Source organism: Brachyistius frenatus, unplaced genomic scaffold, assembly GCF_029030835.1.
Source record: "Brachyistius frenatus isolate BFR_SWC_R1_liver_20210118 unplaced genomic scaffold, ASM2903083v1 Contig_19, whole genome shotgun sequence".
In the NCBI taxonomy this organism is placed as follows: domain Eukaryota; kingdom Metazoa; phylum Chordata; class Actinopteri; family Embiotocidae; genus Brachyistius; species Brachyistius frenatus.
In genome coordinates this window covers 3,342,281-3,361,848 of record NW_027210618.1, presented here as the reverse complement: position 1 = coordinate 3,361,848, position 19,568 = coordinate 3,342,281, and the positions used below count along the sequence as shown (strand labels likewise).

Below are 19,568 nucleotides of genomic sequence, written 5' to 3'. Positions count from 1 at the left end.
AGGAGGACGACTCTGTTTTCTGACCTGTTTTGGTTGGTACAAAGATAACCTCCTTCTCAACCTACTTATTCATTTTATTGTGGAAATATGTCCCTTTTGATTCCAATCATGTGTTCAAGAGAAGATGTCTGTGCTCTAGCTTCAGAGGGAGTAGATAACCAGGAAGTAAAGTTCTTTAGTCTGATAACCTTGTGTTTACAACATCTTGAGAACGACATATAGTCATGATTTTTAAAATCAGACTTTCATTTTGATATAACCTCATGTCTTGCGAGAGTTTCATGGTTGATAGCGGAATACATTTTCAAATTGAACTGAAAAAACCCCCACTAAAAACCTGAAACTGCAGTTTCCTGGTTTTGAATGCGTCAGGTGTGTTTTGAACCCGATCCTATTTTGAGATTTCGCACATCTTTATATATTTTGCACTGTGGTTACCTTGTCAGTCCATCAGAGTAAACTATTACTGTTAAATCTTTATGCACTTTTAGGCTCAAAATTCTTATGCAAAGTATTCAGCTGCTAATTTGCCTTTCATTGCTTTTCCATTTGCATTTCATTCTGACCCGATCTCTTCCTTCCCACACAGTTTTTAATATTTTATGTATTATTTAATGTCTTCTGTCCTTAAACGACCCGTCCAAATCAGGTTAGTTGTAGAAATAATGTGAAAACTGCAGCAGGTTACGTAACATTCAGATTCCTGTGTGATGCTAAACAGGGAATCATGTAACGGCTTGATTTTAATCGGTTATTTGGGCAACACACTAATTATTATCCATGGATTTGACATTAATGTGGTATTTGAGAGCTTGTTATAAATGGGAGATAAAGTGAAGTGGTCAATCAAGATGAAGCAAATGTAAATGCTAATGAGTTTTCCTTTGTCTTTCTGCCTCCATTAGATTCATGATTTGCATTGAAGTGGGGCTTAAACTAATTTCACAAATGTTCCACAAAGATGTTTCATCCCATCTTTCTCTCCTTTGAATATATTTAGCAAAGCTGGAGTCTGGTTTGAGGAATGACATAAAAAGGATTTAACTTGGGGTACGTTGGCACTGTGCTTTAAACAGTATAAGTTTGACATGATTGGCTGAGAAAACAGGATGTGTCTCCTACGTATGCAGTGGTGCTGATAACCTGAAACCTGGTTTGTGTCCAGGTTTTCAAATGTCAGCCTTTCTTATCTTATAGACTGAATGGTGTGAATTTTTAACCCTATTGTTATTTTGTATGTATGCTGATTTTTTTTTTTTTTTTGTGGCAGCTTTTTGCAGAAAGCTTTTTGGATTGATTTGAAAATAAGAATGACTTTGAGGTTTAGGTGCCAACTTTCAAGTTTAAGGTTGTTTACACTTACATCCAACGTAAATGTTATGTATTTCCTACTTCTTGGGGCCAAATAATTTTGAACACGCTACATTGAAATTTAATAGTCGTCTAATTTAATATGTGGTTGCAAATTCTTTGCAGTCAGTGCTCCAAGTCTGTGAACTACAGAAGGTTTAAGATGCTTGCATGTTCTTTGATATTACTGTTTCTATGGACTTGTTATTGACTTCCTGGTTTTGGGTACTTAAATTTAGTCTTCAACAAGTGAAGAACAATCCACTAAAACTAAACTTTGTACCTTTACTTAATGCAAATGTATTGCCTATATGATCATTTTCTTGCTGAACTGTCCTAAAATTGCAATGAAGGACATACAAGTGTATGACGCTGATCATTAGGTGTTCACGTCAGCACCCACAAAAGCTTCTTACAACTGTCGTTTAATTTCAAGTGCAGTTAGATGGAATGTAAACCCAAAACTACAAATAATGCGTCATTCCTCTTTCACTTTCAGACTTTTCTCCGAATATAGAGCCTGAAAAACTCTGCCTTGATGTCATTTGTCAGACTTCACTGCATGTGAACTCAGCTGAAGCACTTTTGATTTCACATTTTCCCTGTAACTGCTGTAGTTCATAGGATGTAGAACTTTTAAGGCTTTGATTCAGTGCCAATATCAGTACCTTTATTTCACCTAAGCCTGGCTGAAACAGCCAACAACAACACAGGACAGCAAATCAGAAATAAGCTCTCTTAATCCTCTTCAGTTCTGCTCCTGTGCTTTTTGGGTCTTACAGGCCCATTCTTGGGTTAGGAGAGAGATCACTGCCCCTATGATGAACTGGTTTCTGTGTAGAGAAAGTTTGCCACCTAATGGAGAACATGTAGCACTGCCAGTTCATTCTCATTCATTGTCATTACTACCCACTACCCCCTTTGTGACCCACTGTAACCTCTTTACTTCAGTTTTTCTGTGTGTATTGAATATAATTGTATCATAGAATAAAACTTTTCCTTGTTTCGATTGATATCTTTATTCCGCATGGGGATAACTTTGTACTCAACTTTCAGGTTTCAGATCAGTGCAGTGTGTCTACGTGAATTATGTATAGCAAAGAAATCGAATTAATGTTTATATTAAAAAAAAAACTATAAATTAAAAAATGTGTTTAATGTATGCCTTTCTCTGTTTTTGTCTTTTTTCAGGTCCAGGGTCTCCCACATTTGAGGTTTGAATAGTTGGTTGTTCGACGGTCACGCCCTGTTGCCTGTAGCTTCATGGAGGCATTTCCGGTCCACTGACCCAACTGGCTGCCTTCCTGGACCAGCAGCCATGTCAGCCTGCAGCACCTTCACCGAGCACGTGTGGAAACCAGGCGAGTGCAAGAACTGTTTTAAACCTAAGAGTCTGCACTGTCTGGCTCCGAGTGGTGGGGGGAAGCCTCCCTCTGAGCAGAGGCCTCCAACAACTCCGCAACAGAACCCACCGTCTGCTGGGGCCAGAGCCAACCCTAACCTTACCACCAGCTCCCAGAGGGCTGGCAGTGGCTCTGCTCGGTCAGGACACTTCCGTCCACCGGTGGCCAAGAAGCCAACCATTGCTGTTAAGCCCACTATGATGCTGCCCTGCTCCTCTGCAGGACTGGATTCAGATGGCAACCTGCAGCAACCACCATATGTAATAGAACAGGGTAAAACATCAGCCTTTACGGTCTGGAATCGCAATGGACTGAACCGCAAGAGGCCTGGTGGGCCCAGCAACAACAACGAAGGAGAGGACAGCAGTGAGGAGATTGAGGGTTACGGACCACTTAGCCCAAGGACACCTAGTGGAAATAACAACAGCAGTGGACTGACAGATGTCCTGAAGGAGATTGCTGGTTTGGGCCCTAGTTCCAGCCCCAACCCCTTTTCTGGCTCCAAAGACTTGTTTTGGGGTCGCATCAGTAGTTCATACAGGCGATCCTTAGAAAGAGGTCTACCAGCCTCAAGCTGTCTGGCCCTGGGAAGCAGCAGCAGCCCTAGTGGTGGTGGTGGCGGCGGTGGTGGCGGCGGCAATGCACAAAAACGGGTATCGCTGAGCGATAGTACCAAGATCATCAGCACAGAGGGTGGTCTCTTTTGCTACCCAGACTTTTCCAGTGAAAGTGAAGATGATGATGATGATGATGAGGAAGATGAGGAGGAAGAGACTGAAAGGGATGATGATGATGATGATGATGATGAACATGAGAGCTGGGATGAAAGTGATGAAGAGTTACTAGCAATGGAGATCCGAATGCGAGGCCAGCCGCGATTTTCAAACTTCCGTGCTGCCACATTGTCTCCAGTGCCCTTTGCTGCGGGGAAAAAGTGGAATACTGTGCCGCTCCGCAACCGTTCACTGCAGCGCATTTGTGCTGTGGACTATGATGATAGTTATGATGAGATCTTGAATGGATACCCCTCGGTGGATTCAAATGGAGCTCCTCTTTTATATGGGCCTCGAGACATGCAAGGCAGTGGTTTCCTGTCAAATTCAGAGTGCACCACGTCTCCAGAATCGTCATCATCACTACCTGAGGATTCTCAAACTACTTCCAGCAGTGGGAGCAGTGCTTACTGTGCCCTTCGAAATGGCTTGCATTGTCCCACCGCTTATAAGGCACCTGTCCCCTGCATTTCTCCTCCAAAAAAGGAGCCTGTCAACAGAGCACTGAGTCCACTGAAGGTGGCTGAAACACACAAGGCTGTCCTGGCCATTAGATTAGAGGATCAGGATGGCAGAGAAGGCATGCCGATGCCCCAAGCCCTTCCCGGTCAACCAGTCACTATAAGTTTTAGTCCTACAGAGGAGCAAGCTAAACCTTACCGTGTAGTAAATTTGGAAAAATCACTGATCTGTAAACCTTACACTGTAGTGGATGTGTCAGCATCCATGGCCAATAAAAATGAACAGATTCCAGACTCTTCTCCAAAACCTAAAAACGTGTCAATGCCCTCCAGTCCTACATCGTTTGGTAGCGCTCCCTTAGTCCAGCCCTTGTCTCCGACATCCCCTACTTCCCCATCTTGTCCTGTAATGCCAACATCACCCACATCTGTTGCTCTGTCAGGTATCCCCCGAAAGAAATTAGGCAGCATACGCTACCAAGAAGTGTGGACATCAAGCACAAGTCCTCGCCAAAAGATACCTAAAGTAGATGTAGGCGTTGGGAGTAACCCCGGCCCTTCTATCACTCCCCAACAATGCAGTCACAAATCAGCTCCCACTTCTCCCATTGCTGGGTTGTCTTCCTCCCGAACTGTCCCTGTAAAATCCCCCAACTTATCAGAGATAAAGTTTAACAGTTTCAATAATGCAGGCATGCCTCCTTTTCCCATTATCATCCGAGATGAGCCAGCCTATGCCCGCAGCTCCAAGAATGCTGTTAAAGTACCTATTGTTATCAATCCAAGTGCATATGACAACCTAGCTGTGTACAAGAGCTTCTTGGGACTCAGTGGGGAACTGCCGCAGGCAAAAGGGGTTGGTAATAGAGTAGCCAGCCATACTTATGAAGAGATTGGATCCTCTGAGAGTGTCCAGTCCTCGTCCACAGAGAAAACTCTCTCTGGTAGAGGCACGTCTGAGCGAGCTCCCTTTGAAGAGACAAAATTTCCACTTGAAGCATTGTCAAAACCACCAAATTTACAACCTAGAACCACTACAGACTCTAACACTGTGACAAGCACTGTAATGAGCTCCCCAGTTGGAGCCCTCTCGCCCACTACATCACCAAATTCCCCTGCCGGTCTTGCCATTACAATAAACCTGCCGAAAATTAGCCATACTGCCAATGCTATTACACACACTTACAAGACAGCTGGAGATGCTGCTTGTAGTAAAGATGGTGATATAGGCTTAGCTTTGTCGTCTGGAACAGTGGTAAGCCATAGGGAGGAGGCCAGCACTGTGCTTTCCCAGATTGTAGCTTCTATCCAGCCTCCTCAGTCTCCTCCAGAGACAGAGATAACCTCAACACAAGCCAAAACTCTCAGTTCAGAGGAGCTGTATGCCCTCCCACCTGATGCCATGAAAGAGACCCTCACTCGGCCAAAGTCTCTCTTTTCCACAACCGATGGCTGTCTTTCCAAGCCAAAGAAGGACACGCCCTCTAAAGTTTTGTCTAAATCCCAGAGTGCCTCTGCTGCTGTCCCACTCTCCAGCCCGCGGTCAGAGCCCAATGCCCCCTTCCCCCCTCCAAGATCGACATCTTCCCCTTACCACGCCTCCAACATACTTCAGAGACATTTTGGAAACTGGACCAGAATCTCCGCTTCAAGTTCTCCTGTACGACCGAGCGAAGGCGAAGCAAGTCCTGGTGGAGAGGGGAGACGCATTTCAACAGATAGCTCCAAACCTAAACGCTGGATCTCCTTTAAGAGCTTTTTTCGTCGGCGGAAAGATGAGGATGAGCAGAGGGAGAAGGCGGAAAGAGAGAAGGAGAAGGGCAAGCTGGTTGGGCTTGACGGGACAGTCATTCACATGCTTCCACCTCCGCCAGCCCAGCATCAACACTGGTTCACCGAGGCCAAACCTGAGGATCCCAACCAGAAGCCAACTATTATCTTCACGTACAAACCAGATAGTGGGAGCAGCCCCGGAGATGGAGATGGAGATGGAGAACTACGAGTGGAGGAGTGCAGAGAGATGGCACCATTGACACCTGATGAAGGCAAAAAACCTCCACCTCTGAGACCAGGGAAAACAGCAGCCTCACTAACCACTGGAGGTGATGTCGTCAGCAAGGACTTCAGGTATTTATTTAAAAAAAAAGAGATTCTGACACCAGTATATTACAAGATGTGCCCAAAACAGGAGTATACGCAATTGAGAATGTGGTTTCAGATATTGACCAAAATACTGAGGACAAAACATGAAGCGACTAAACTAAACCTATATTGCACAGGACTCTTTGATGAGAGAAATAGGAATATCTTTGATCATCTCTTGTGCAGTGAGTATAGTTGAGTAAGCATTACAAAAAAGGCGTCATATCACCTGCTAGATATGCAAATGTAGATATATGCGGACCCTTTGACAGAATGTACCTAATGCTGCTCTTGATGCTCCATAAAAAGATAACCTTAGAGACGTTGTTTCACAGTTTTCAACCCATGAACAATTAAACAGGGACTTGGAGATGTGTTTGATACTTTAAACTGCTGCAAGATACTGCAAATATGTCATTCCCATCTGAAGTTTTAAATACACCTTTAAGGTGCAGAGTGAAACTATTAATAATCTCAAATCAGTTCACACATGTTCTGCCTTCATCACGTCTTGCTTTTGGAATGATTCATTTTGCATGCAATGCCCATGTTACTGATACCCACATGCATTCCCTTCAGTGCTCTCACGGGAGCCAGCTTAAGATGAAGATACTCAACCTTTTGCCTGCTGCTGCTCCAGAGTGTCAGGGTGGCTTCTCCCTCCTGTCACGCAGCTTCCTCATCACATATTCTAGAGCTGTTTGATCTTAATTTGGGATGTCTGTTTGTCTACTTATCCAGCTGACTGCATGAACTGTGCAGCCCATGTGGTCTCCTCTGTAATGTCATCCATTACCTGAGCAGCAGGCTCTGTGCTCGGTGGTTCTCCCTTCAGAGACCGGACCTCAGTTTGTTAGAAGTCGTCCAACAACAGTCGGATCAACCATCACTATTACACACTGCTTTAGATGGCCTATTCCCTGTAGATTCCAAAATTTGACCAAAGCTTCACCCACATACACTCGCACTAATCAGTCTTGCAGTGTTCTTGTATAATAATTTTAATATTTTCCCTGAGTAAGTCTTGAAGTTAGTATCCTGCAGTGTGACTAATGGTGCCAGATAAAGATAAAGGCCAGATGGTGTCAGATTTTTTTCTGATTTCTATTTTCTGCTCTAAATCAGAAGCTTGTTTTTGCCTTTGAAGTGAAGAAGTATTATTTTTTGGGGCATTGATGATAGTCAGACTAATGTTTGCTGCAATAGCCAAACAAAAAAATGATTCATCAAGACAGCTGTACACTAATAACTTTGGCAGAAGGTTGGATAACACATCCCCAGTACATTTTGTGTTCGTGGCTGTTTTAGCACATTATTTATAAGCTTACCGTTTGTTGACAGTAAAGAAATATTTTTGAACCTCAGATCCAAGATTTTATTTCAAATCATACCTTTAAAAAAATGTGTATTTAGGAAATGTCAAGCACAAGCCCATCTAGATGTTCTAGGCGATTCAGTACTGAAAGAATGTTATACCTCACACCAAGCAATGTCTGGTGTTACAGATAGCCATCTCTTCTTTTGCTAAATAAACATGCTGTATTTTCTGTGATTTCAAAGTTATGACTGAGCAGCAAATGAAGGATTTTTTGTGGTATGATGCTTCTGCTGTTAGAAATATTCTTCATTTGAGTTGAGTACTCTCAGTATGCCCTCACTAACTGTTCCTGTGGGTGTTTTCTGAGATTTTAATACTAAATGGAAAAAGCACATTCCCCTTTGTTTTGTTGGATGGTACGTGTCACGAAGCACCGGAAACTAACTGAAACCAACAGTGTGCACCATCTGATCTTTGAGTTGTTTCACTGGGAAACTGTCATCTGGCATCTTGTTGTGCTTCACATACTGCATCTCACAGCCACTCACATTATTAGGAACAGCCCTCAGTGAAGAGACGTCACAGCTTATAGCTCAGCTCTCGTGCAACTTGTTCTTCTTCTCACCTGATCTCTCACATTTTGGCTTCCTCCTGAAACTGCCCTCTCTGCTGTTTTACCTCTTCTTTTTTTATTTCCATGCCACCCTCTTATTATCCCATACCTTCTGGGTTACTTTCAAGGTGTTTGGCTTTCCACCATCCCTTCCTCTGTTCTGTATAATTCCATACTTTCTTTCTACATTTTTCTCCTTTGAGCCCAAAGCACCGTGAACTCTTAAATATTTCACTCCTCCATCCTGTCAAGAGCTCGGCCCCATTCTGTCTCTTCCCTAAACTTTGCTGCTTTTTCTCTCCTCCTCAAGCTTCAGCTTTCGTCATCTTTTATTTTTTCCTGAAGTTCCTGTCTCGTCTCTCATTTTGTAACAAGTGGTACAAGTGTGTGCTCGTTTTGCTATTAATATCGAATTTCTGGCTAATGCTATGCTAAAATAGGATTTATTAGGGTGTGTCTTGGAGAGAACCCAGTACATGATGCTCAAAGGTTTTATGCAAAAACGTACAAGTCATTAGTCAGAGCAAAGTTTGCGCCGAGCAAATTTGATTACTAGATTGGAATTTTATTGTTGTTGTTGTTTGCTTGTTTGTTCCCAGTGAATCCCCAGAATTGAATTTGCTACGCTAAATGAAAGAAGTGGATGACTTTCCTGTAGAGGCAAAGAATCCAAGTTTTATTGTCAGAGCTGAAGCTTTATTCTTCATACTCAGTGTTTTCTCTGCTATACTGACTATAAAACATCTGGAAACAGCTGTCTCAACATGAGCATATTAAACAGCTCCTGGCAGTTTTATTGTAAGACTAACTCCAGTTTTATTGTCTTTCTAGTCATTCTTACACAAACCACATGCTACTAATGAGGGACAAGATAGGAGTTTAGGTTTCTGTTTGTCTCCTGTCATATTTTGCACAGTACAGCATGTCTTGCTTTTTAGGGAGGGTGTATGGCCTTTAAGACACACACACACACACACACACACACACACACACACACACACACACACACACACACACACACACACACACACACACACACACACACACACACACACACACACACACACACTGTACAAAACACACTCACATGCTCTGACCCCAAACATAGAAGCCTGTGTAGAGTCCTGCTTTAAGCCAGGAGGACTAAATACTTCACACGAAACACTTTCAAAAGCTTCTCACCTTTGATCTTGCTTCACACGTTTTCTTTTACAAGCATTCTTTTGGAACCCTGCTATTCACAGCTTTCACTGGGAACTAGTTAATGTGTAACCAACTAGTTCACTTGGTGTGTTGGCCGGGGCTTACGTTGTTACTCCAGCGATGTTTATCTCGGGTATCGGCACGTAGTTTTGAAAATAGCTGAATCTCTTCTTTGGTGCCTCAGATCTGTTAGTATGTGTTGTTGTGCTGTGACAAAATTTAAGGAAGGAATGCGGTGTAATGTGAATACATGCCTCTGGGTTTTAGTAACAGATGTTAAAGGCATACGAAGCATTCTCAAACAGGTGGGCTGTTTGATCCACTTTTAAAGATGGTTGATGATTTATTTGATTTTTTTTTTTTTTTTTTTTAATTTATCTCTGAAATCCTGGACTGTTTAAGTCCTCTATTCATTAAATATTCATTCTTGCTGTTTAAAATTTCTTCATACCACATTTTTAAGATCATGTTTGTGCACCGATTGCTGTTGTTGACAAATATAAATATTGTATGTCTCCAAATACCTGTAAAAAAAAAAAAAACTGCTGGACTTCAATGCTTCGCAGGCTTCTTAAAATCCTGAACTGTCTTTGGTTACACAGAGCAGTCGGTCAGTGATTCACATCTTGTGGTCCTGTAACACAGGACGTTTTGTTTTGGTCGGCAGATGAGGGGTTAACTCTGCTGGGATTTTCTTTGACTGGACTCGGTTTTATTTGCGAACAGTGGGCGTGCTCTTCAGTGCTGCCAAACACACATTACCTTGGACAGGTACGAACATTCAAAGAGGGAAAAACACAAGAACACAAGAAAGAACACATGCAGGAAAAATAACTTTTTGATTCTTCACAACAAGACAGCTTGCACCACTCGAGTACAGCGCTACCAAGAATGTGATTTTACCTTCACCTTGTATTCAAGGTTTCCAGATGGGAAACTGTGTGAGCCAGTACAGTGGGTAAGAACCGAATCCTTATTCTCTCATACACCTCTGTAACCTGTGACCACCCAGGCCATTTGAATGTGTGCTGTCTCAGCCGAGAGGAGAGGGTTGGAGATGTAACGATTTGTGTTTTGATAGAGAGATTGTTCATTTCTCGTAGCAGAGGCCTTAGAAACAGTGAAATGCACTGAGGCAGCTCCGTGCTGTCTGAACAAGTCAGGTCCTGACATTGAAAGGTGTAGCAGCCATAAAGGTATTTATTGTGTCAAGGGCCTATCAAGGCGTGTATGCACTCTGGATGTTTAGTTTCATACAGGATGATGTGGTGGAGATTGTCCTCTTTGTGATTTAGTGTTGTTTAAGACAGTTTTATGGCTAATTGTAAACCACTGATAGTCGAATCAATGTTGGTTGTATCCTTGTATACGGTACAGAACAGGGAAGAACATAAGAGGAAATTGATTTGACGAGGCAAACAACAGATTTCTATGCAAAGCTTTAACAATGCACTGCACTGTATGCAGTTTTGTTTTTAATCATAATGCGCTCAGTTGTTATGCCTCCATCCATTCACAGTTTACTTGCCCTTTTGTGTCTCGTTGGCTCACAACTTTGTGACGGTCCTTTTTACTTTAACTGTCCACTGCTGGCAAGTGCACAAGTACTGCACTGTGGCAACTTAGAAGCTATTGATCGACTCTCTTTAACAGAGACACAGCAGGCTTATGGCCTACGGAGACAGATCATAAACATGTCAGATCTGATGTTTTCCTCAGACACACTGCTCCAGGTTAGAGACAGACACACGAGCAGGTAGGTGTTCACTTTTCACACATCACAGACAAAATATTGCAATAATCTTTTATCAGGAACAACATCCTTGTCCCCAAAATAGCTATGTAGCTCCACACAATGCCAGGAATCAGATTAACTTCACGTGTATTTGGGTGACTGTAGGGTCATTTGACATTACCCAACAAAGCATTGCTCATGAAACCCAGTGAAAAACAAAATCAGACTTGAAATGATAGTGAAAAGGGAAACTGGAAAAAATCTTGTCCAGTTTGTTTTAGTCATTACTTTTTGTCCTGTTTACGATACTTCTTTTAGCAAAGGACAATTTTTTTCTCCCCAAAAAAACATCATTATGTGTTGATACACATTGTTATTTTGTAAGCTAAATGTGATATTTCTACCCCAAATCTTACTTTTATAACTGTAGTCCCGGCATGCAGGAAGGCTTTAGCCACTTGATTTTGCACTCTGTATGACTGGCTGTGAATAAGTGACCAGTTATGTGGTGACAGCAGAATATCAAGTCATTTTACTGGTGTACTAGATTTGAGGGAAGAATGTGCGACTCTACATTAAACTAGACAGTGAAATCCTCTAACGAACTGTGTCTGTCCCATGTGGACACAAATCATTAGTCACAGGAGGAACATGTGTAATCACCATTACAGTCAAAGGAAATTACACATCTGATTCAGGATAACACAAACAGTGGCCGATTGTTCCCACCCCTAACCAGGCCTCTGGCTGCGAAACCAACTTTGAACTTTTTGTGACCTTTTGAACCTTGACATTGTTTTTGACATTAAATATAACAGATAAATGGGTCGAACTCAGAATAGCAGCACCACAATAGTGAACAATACGCCACCACAACAACACCTGAAGTTCAGAGCAGTTGGCAGACACTTACTCTGTGTGTTAAAGTGGAGGTTAAATTATACAGTAGTTTTGAATGTCACCCAGCCTGGGTGGCCACAACCCCGGTGGCCTGAGTCTGTAATGTCTCAGACAGGTCACATTGAAAGACTGTGGCTGAACTCTAATCTGATCAGGGGTCAGTAACCAGGGTAGACCGATCCCAGATGGCCCGAGATACAGTACATTCAATGTAGACCAGAGGGACGCTGTTTCCTTGGTGACTGAAAACTATCACGTCGTCTGCTTTTATTGTTTATAATAGCTGTTTTAGTTCAATTAAATTCAAAGTAAGGGCTGTGCGGAGCAGAATGCTTTTATAATCCGAACTTGTGTTCGTGTGCCACTGACTGCAGACATTCATTACGTCCTGCTCCCACCAGTTGCCATGTATAAAGTTTGTATTCTGCATCAAATGTGTCGGTTTCATTAAATGTTTACTGTTTTCTTGTTGTGACTGCGTCACATCTTTTGTAACATTTTTCTGCGAGGCTCATTCGTCCTCTGTTCTGTTTCTCTGTCTCTTTTTAAACAAATCCTTTTATTGTTTTCCATTGATGAACAAGCAAACAAGTACACAATAAACATTTTGTCAGCTAGGCCAAAGTACCAGTATGAGTAAATACAGTATATTTAGTACACCTCCACATACATGTGAATAATGAGGTGGTATTGTACAGCTTAAGTGTCAAAAAGTAAATGGAGCATTTAATTAATATTCAATGTCAAAATAGGTAATTCAAGTTAATTGCAGTTGCAATAGGTAAATACAAGTATCCGATGTGCATAAAAATAATAAATTGAGATAGAAGAAAGATCAAATAAAGAAATACATTGCTAAGATTCAGGCACGTGCAGTATATGTGCTGTGGTATACTGTATGTATTGAAGGCCTCATTCAGGGATAGTGAGGGTGGAGAGCTTTTCCACATTAGTAAAAGAGGATTGCCAAATTGTCTTAACTAGACTCATTCAGTTTTTGATAATTGTTTTGTGATGAATGACTATAAACATTTGATCAATTATTCAGTTCTTCAGGAGAATTTGTGTCTGTTACAAAGTAATTCATTGGATTACAGCAAAGTTATCAGCAAAGTGTAAATATTGGAAGCTGTAATTCAAACGCAACAGAAGAAGAAGAATCATTAAATGCATTATCTGACTGAAGTGTTCACAGACATGAGAAAATGCGTTTGTACTTTCAGAAGGGGAGAAAACCAAAGCTCCTGTCAGCCTGTGTTAAAATGTGTCTTGGTGATCGGTTAGCAGGGATGTATATGACATCAGCTGTGTGCATATACATCCTTGTATGGACTGGCCAGTTAATGGAGATGCACTTGAAAAACTGCTTCATCGCTCTACTGGCAAACACTCACAATGTTTGCTTTAAATTGGAACTGGCTTCTGACCATATCAGACATGTCAGACAAGGCAGTCCAATAATATGGTGATGCACTCAGGCCCTCATGGGGGAAAATTGTGGTGCTGTCGCTTCCTTTAGAAGACATATGTGGCACATTGCCTGTACAACTCGCACATCTCTGGCAGCAACGAGCTACAGTGTACAAAACGTCTCTTCATAGCCTCCCCAGGGCTTTCACATTGTGACTGGAGTTACTCTGTACAATCTGAGCTCTCACAGTGACAACACGCTCTGAGGAACTGTGAGATATGACCCACATTTCCCGTGGCCACTCCTCGACAGGGCCACTGTTAGTACATAAAGATATGATTTCCTGTTTTAATAGGGAACATCATAGATTTCCCTTCTGTAAGTCATTCCTAAAAGCTCTTATAACGGACATAAAATGCATCAAACCATGAAGAGGACAGGTGTTGTGTTGCCATGTCATGCTCACCTAGATCACTGTCTCAGTGTGGCTGCCCGTCTGTGTATAAAAGCCTGATGTGTATAAAAGTGGACGTAGCTGAAAAATGAGGCCGATGCGGAAGTGCCTTAAGCTGTAATACCAACGAGTGCCACTAGAGGTTGGCTCCAAAAAGCCTCCAGCTCCATAGACATTTGACTTCTCTCATTAAATTCAAAATTAAAAAAAATTAATTCAAAATTTTATTTTAGTGTTGCTAGCTAAAGTCACTACATCTCGTTAGTTTTTTTTGGCAGTCCATCTAAAAAACATCCCATAATTTGTTAGATATTAGGACTCAAAAGGCAGTGTGGTTGGGGGCGTGTCTGTTTGATTGACAGACCTGTGGTGCAGTCAGGTTACGACTATCGGTGGGCGGGTCATAGTATCGATGGGTTTCCAATTAGATCGAGTCAGATCCACCGCTCGCTCGTCCAAATATGGTCACTTCCTGCTCCAAACCGCTCCCAACTAGCAAGACGGCGGCCGCCAAAATCCGAAGTCAAGGATTCATAACGGCCGTTCATAAACAGATAGGTGACGTCACGTCTGGTTGCCGCTCCGCCAGATCACACAGAGATCACCATATTTTCTTTTTTAATTCTCTACTCATAACATTTTGAATCTCCATTAATCGTAAGCTTATTTTTCAGAAAAACCACAGAGGTTTCATACGGTCGTGGAGCCGAAGCTGATAATCGCATCTAAGTCTGCCGCCTTGTCATCACACCGCTGTGGAAGATCTAGATTAAATGCGTCGCACCTCTTTTAACACCTCTAATCAGAGCCACCTACCGTCACTGCGCTCTTCAAGACATATTATCACACGCCGGTGTGACCTGCTCTGTCTCTTCCACCTTCCCTCAGGCACCGTATGTGGAGCTGCATATAAAACACATACCACTTCAAAAGCCCTCCACTTACAGCTGTGCTATCTAACATTCATCAGTTTCTGAGGAAAATGAAGGGTGCTGATACGGTGAAGCACAGGCTGATTGGAGAGATAGAAAAAAAGAAAAGAAAAAAACCTGACCAGATAAAGACGTCGTTGTATGTGCGTTGTTCACATCCTCTGATGTTAGATACAGTTATCTGTCACGGAACAAAATGAATGATGACAGATTAAAGTCCTGATCAAAAGCAGCGCCGTTGTCTCCTTCTTCCTCTCTCTTTTTTTTTTTTTTAAATAAACAAATCATAAACGATGTGGGAAAATATGATCAGAAAGTAGGAAAGGAAATGAATTCAATCGGACTGTTAATGGAACAAGTATTCCACATTTGCATAACTAAATGAGCCATGCTTCCCTCTGTCATGTGCAGCCAGGTACCCGTCAGAGCCAGCAATGCCAGGGATCGGGAGCCGCACAGCGCCACCTCCCTGCCTGCCAAAGTGAATCTGGGGCTGCTGCTCGGGGAGGGCGAGGAGGGCCACGCCAACCAGGCTGCCACTCCGGCCTCGGCCGGCGAGGCCACCGCCAGCCTCGGAGAGCCCGAGGAGGACGGGAATCACTCTCATCACTCCCACTCTCCTGCCTCCAGCCAATGCAGCGCCACCTACAGCAATCTGGGTAAGAATGGCACGTGCAAGATGAAGATGGCTTCTTCAAACTGTTTTTGCTTGTCGTTTCGTTTGCATCAGTGCTGCAGATAGCTGACATAAAGTTGAAATCACAAATCCATCCGCTGCATCCTCTTACTGATTTTTACGTGGATTTTGTATCACTGAGCTCCAAAAATTGGAAACAAATCTGAGGTGGAAAATGGGATAAAACTGCCAAAGAGTTGCTGAATATGCACTAAAATCAGAACAATCAAAAACCATTTATGTTTGAACTCAAACGCAAATTGTATTTTCCTCTAATTTTCATATTTTTTGTTTTGATTTTATAACAGACTATTTTTTTGATTTTTTTTTTTTTAAACGGAAAAAGAAAAGCATCATAAGTCATTGTGCAGGTCTTCAGTTTAGAGTTGCTATAAAATGAACTAAGCAGCAGATGAATATTGCTCGTCAGTTCTTTCCCTCCTAAGTGGCTGATTTTACTTTTCGCCAGCATCAGGACACTTCCTCATGTGACAAGTCCTAATTTATTCGCTGCTCAAACAGCTGGAGCTCAAAATCTCGACACATCTTGTCACCTACGGTCTGCAGCTTGGTGTCTGCAATAACTTGAAATACATTCTTTCAGCTGGAGGGTGGGTAATCTTTGTCGCGGTGTTGATGCTGCTGTTTGTGAAGCAGCTTATGTCCCTGTTGGGATCGTGGTCAAAACATAGGGCCCGTCTTCAACTGAATTCATTGGACATGCAGAAATGTCCGTTTCTGTTTCCGTTCTCATTGTCTTTGTCTCTTTCAGTATTTCTGAAAAACATATTTGATATGATTGATGAGTTTTGAACAGGGCTGCACTATTAGCTGCATTGCTGCCGAACCATAATATAAGAACTGCCTGTTTGACCACAGTCCTGCTATTAAAGTGTCATTAAAGCTTTTATCCTCATATGTGATCTGAAACTAATTATATGCTTTCTTTGTTCTCTGAATGATCCTAATTGTCTGGTCTGACATGTTTATATTGAAGTCCAGTCTCCTCCACAACCTGAATTATTTACTGGCAGTGCTTTGACTCATTTTCATGTGACTCCTCTGATACATCTTGTACAGTAGCACACAAATCAGGTGTTTCTAGCAAACACAAACAGTTTCCATTGGGAATAAGTGGAGTCGTAAGAGCCGAGACTGGACGGAGATAGAAACAGAGAAATTGTGTCTGTTTTTGTTCTGTCGTTGTTACTACTGTTACATCTAGAACCTGACCGATAACTGGATTTTGGAGCTAATATATATATATATATATTAGGAAATACAAAAATTCAGAAATTTATATATCGACCAAATCTTGTTTTTTAACCGCTTGAAACGGGGAGCTTCTCTGGGAATCTAATATTTACAAAGAACTGTAAATATAAATAACACACATGGCACAATTACTACTTTATCCAAAGCATCATTTCTGCACAATGTTCCTGCAAAAAAAAAAAAAGCTCATATTGGACAACATATACGCCGATACCAATGTTGGCCAACTGATAGATTGATCAGCCTCTAATTACATCATTTGAAGCCAAAGAATTGCTTGAAGGCATCTGGGCAAAAGTCCTATTTTCGATTAGATTACCTGTTTGTTTGTGAAAACAAGAAATCAGTAAATATTTGAGAGGCACAACATACAAATTATTTGATGGTGCTGGGCATCAAAAATCTTTTATCCTAAAAATCCAAATGCATCTCCCACACTGCTGACTTGGTCCCTATTCTTCTGTTATTCTGCATGCACACTTTGGGTTTTAAGACTATTATATTCCTCTAATACCATGATGATGAAGTTCCTCTGTTACTGTCCCGATGATGGACGTTTCATAGTTAGTCAACAGATCAGTATTGCAGGTTTGATGGTGGTCTAACAATGACCAGTCTTTTGTAGCAGTGAGGGGAGGAAGAGAGAGGTGAGCACAGCATTGCTGGGCACTTGAAATATGAAGGTAGGTGTGCGTGTGTGTGAGAGAGAGAGAGAGTGTGTGTGTGTGTGTGTGTGTGTGTGTGTGTGTGTGTGTGTGTGTGTGTGTGTGTGTGTGTGTGTGTGTGTGTGTGTGTGTGTGTGTGTGTGTGTGTGTGTGGGAAAGGAGCTCTCAGTGATCGAGTGGTGTGTGAGAGAAGAGGAAATAGAAACACAAGTGATTGTGGTAGAGAGTGGGGGTTTGTGGAGCAGGTGCTTCACCGTGTGTTTACATGTGGATGTGAGCTATGTGGGGCTTTTCCTTCCAGCTCAATGATTCACCAGCGACAAACTGTTTGTTTTTCTGTGTCGTTGTCGCACTAATTAGGCTTTTTTTTTTTTTTTACAGGGTATGTGCAGACTGGGTATGCAGCACTCGTATGTGTCTATTTGCTAAGCTCAGTTTGCACACTGGCTCTATGTTTAGATGTGTTGTGATTGTGTTAAGAGCCCCCTGGATGACACACGCTGAGCTGCCTGCAGCCTAATTTTACTTTCCCGCATGCTGCTAATGAGGGACAAGGTAGGAGTTTAGGTTTCTGTTTGTCTCCCGTCATATTTTGCACAGTACAGCACGTCCTACTTTTGAGGGAGAGTGTATGGCCTTTAAGACACGCACACGCACACACACACACACGTACACGCACACGCAGGCTCCTTTAAGACACAGATTGTGATGCTTATTTTAAGTTTCCACATCAATCTTGTCTCGTCTTCTAGTCAAGATTTGAGGACGAGAATTGATTTGCTCGCTCTCATTTTTGGCTGCAGTCATATTCTCTGTTCACACATTTTCAAACATAAGTGTCTCTCTCTCACTCGCTGTCATACTGTATACACGCACTTGTGTTTTAATCAGAGCATCAGGCAGTAGGAGGCAGAGCGCTCGCTGCCTCGCTCAGTGAGAAGTCTCCAGTATTGGTGGGAGCGTTGAGCCTGCCTGTTGGCACCAGCGGCTCCTCACTGACTGATGGAAGCAGGGAAGCAGCGATTCACTCTGCCTCTCTGAACAGCTGCTGCACCGCGTTTAACTAGACAACGTTGAGGCGTTAGTGGAATTGAGGTAGGCTTGTTCTTCTTGTTTTTCTTCCTCATCTTTCAGTCTTCGTCTCCGTCATCACCCCTCTCCCGGTTCTGTCTGTTTATAAAGTGTCTCCCACTCAGCCCCTCGCTTCTATTGTATTGTTCTTCCCCTGTCACTCCCCTGTTACTTTTACCACCTCTACCCACCCACTCCGCTGCTTCTTGTTTTATTCCTCCCCTACTGGTCCTCTTTATTCTGCCCACCTCCTCCATCGCTTCCTCTTGTTGCGGTGCCAGAGTTAGTTTTCTTCGCAGCATAATGGCTGAGCAGGAATCACTGCCACGGCAACAAGTTCCTTCATCCCCTCATAACAATGTTGGCAAATACAGGTCCCTAGACTTTTAAATGACATGCAGTATTTTTAATAGTATGCATAAATATAATACACATTAAAATTAGAGTTTATTATGATATTACAAATAGGTAAAATGATTTCAGTTTATATTCGTAATATACTTACAGATAAAATTATATCAACTTGTGTAACTTCTAATTTATGTGCGTGTATGTCACTAATTTGATTTTGTTTTTTTGATCGATGATGAGAATCTGATATTGTGCTGCAGAGAGAATGGGATAACTCTGAATTTGCATGTGTTGGTACCCAAACAACACAGTAACGAAAGCTATCTCTTGACACATCAGGTTCGGGATTCTACAGCAGGAGAAAATGCAATTAGCTTTTTAATCCACAACAGACTCTGTGGACCGTCTCTCTCTCCCTGCAGCTTCATCTCAGATAGACACGCGTCAAGAGAAGTTTATCAGCAGTGGTTTTGAAATTATTTTAAAACTACTTTGTGGTCATGGTTCTCGGTTCCAATTACTTTACACTGCTCTGCTGTCTTTGTGTTACACTGTTAGTGAGTTGAATTTCAGATAAGATACCAGGTTTAATTTTAAAATCTGATCTTTCTGTCACAGACAGATAAAACCATTCTGCGTATGTAAAAAGACTGTTTGTGCTTTTCTTACAATTCTGGAAATGAGATACAAAATAACACTTAAAACCTTATTTAAACTGGTGTAATTAGGATATTTTATTCATATTTGTTCATTAAAAATAAACATTTGCTGGTTTCAGCTTCTCAAACATGATGGTTTGGAGCTTTACTCTATTTTCTATTATTGTAAATTGAAC

At 42.1% G+C, this 19,568-nt stretch overlaps 2 protein-coding genes across 3 annotated transcripts in view; one reads left to right on the top strand and one right to left on the bottom strand.

Moving 5' to 3' along the window:
• The window catches only part of peak1 (pseudopodium-enriched atypical kinase 1), a 104,389-nt gene that overhangs the window by 75,672 nt on the left and 9,149 nt on the right, over positions 1-19,568 (top strand). For both annotated transcript variants that reach the window (XM_069695341.1, XM_069695340.1), the window contains 2 exons: positions 2,542-6,114; positions 15,107-15,354. In XM_069695341.1, coding sequence (XP_069551442.1) covers positions 2,669-6,114; positions 15,107-15,354 — 3,694 coding nt within the window. In that variant the 5' untranslated portion in view covers positions 2,542-2,668. The remainder of the gene's footprint in view (positions 1-2,541; positions 6,115-15,106; positions 15,355-19,568) is intronic.
• Positions 14,793-19,568, bottom strand: part of cdkn1cb (cyclin dependent kinase inhibitor 1Cb) — a 227,257-nt gene continuing 222,481 nt past the window's right edge. Inside the window, exon 3 of the mRNA XM_069695352.1 lies at positions 14,793-14,812. The gene's annotated coding sequence lies outside the window, so the exon portion shown is untranslated. The remainder of the gene's footprint in view (positions 14,813-19,568) is intronic.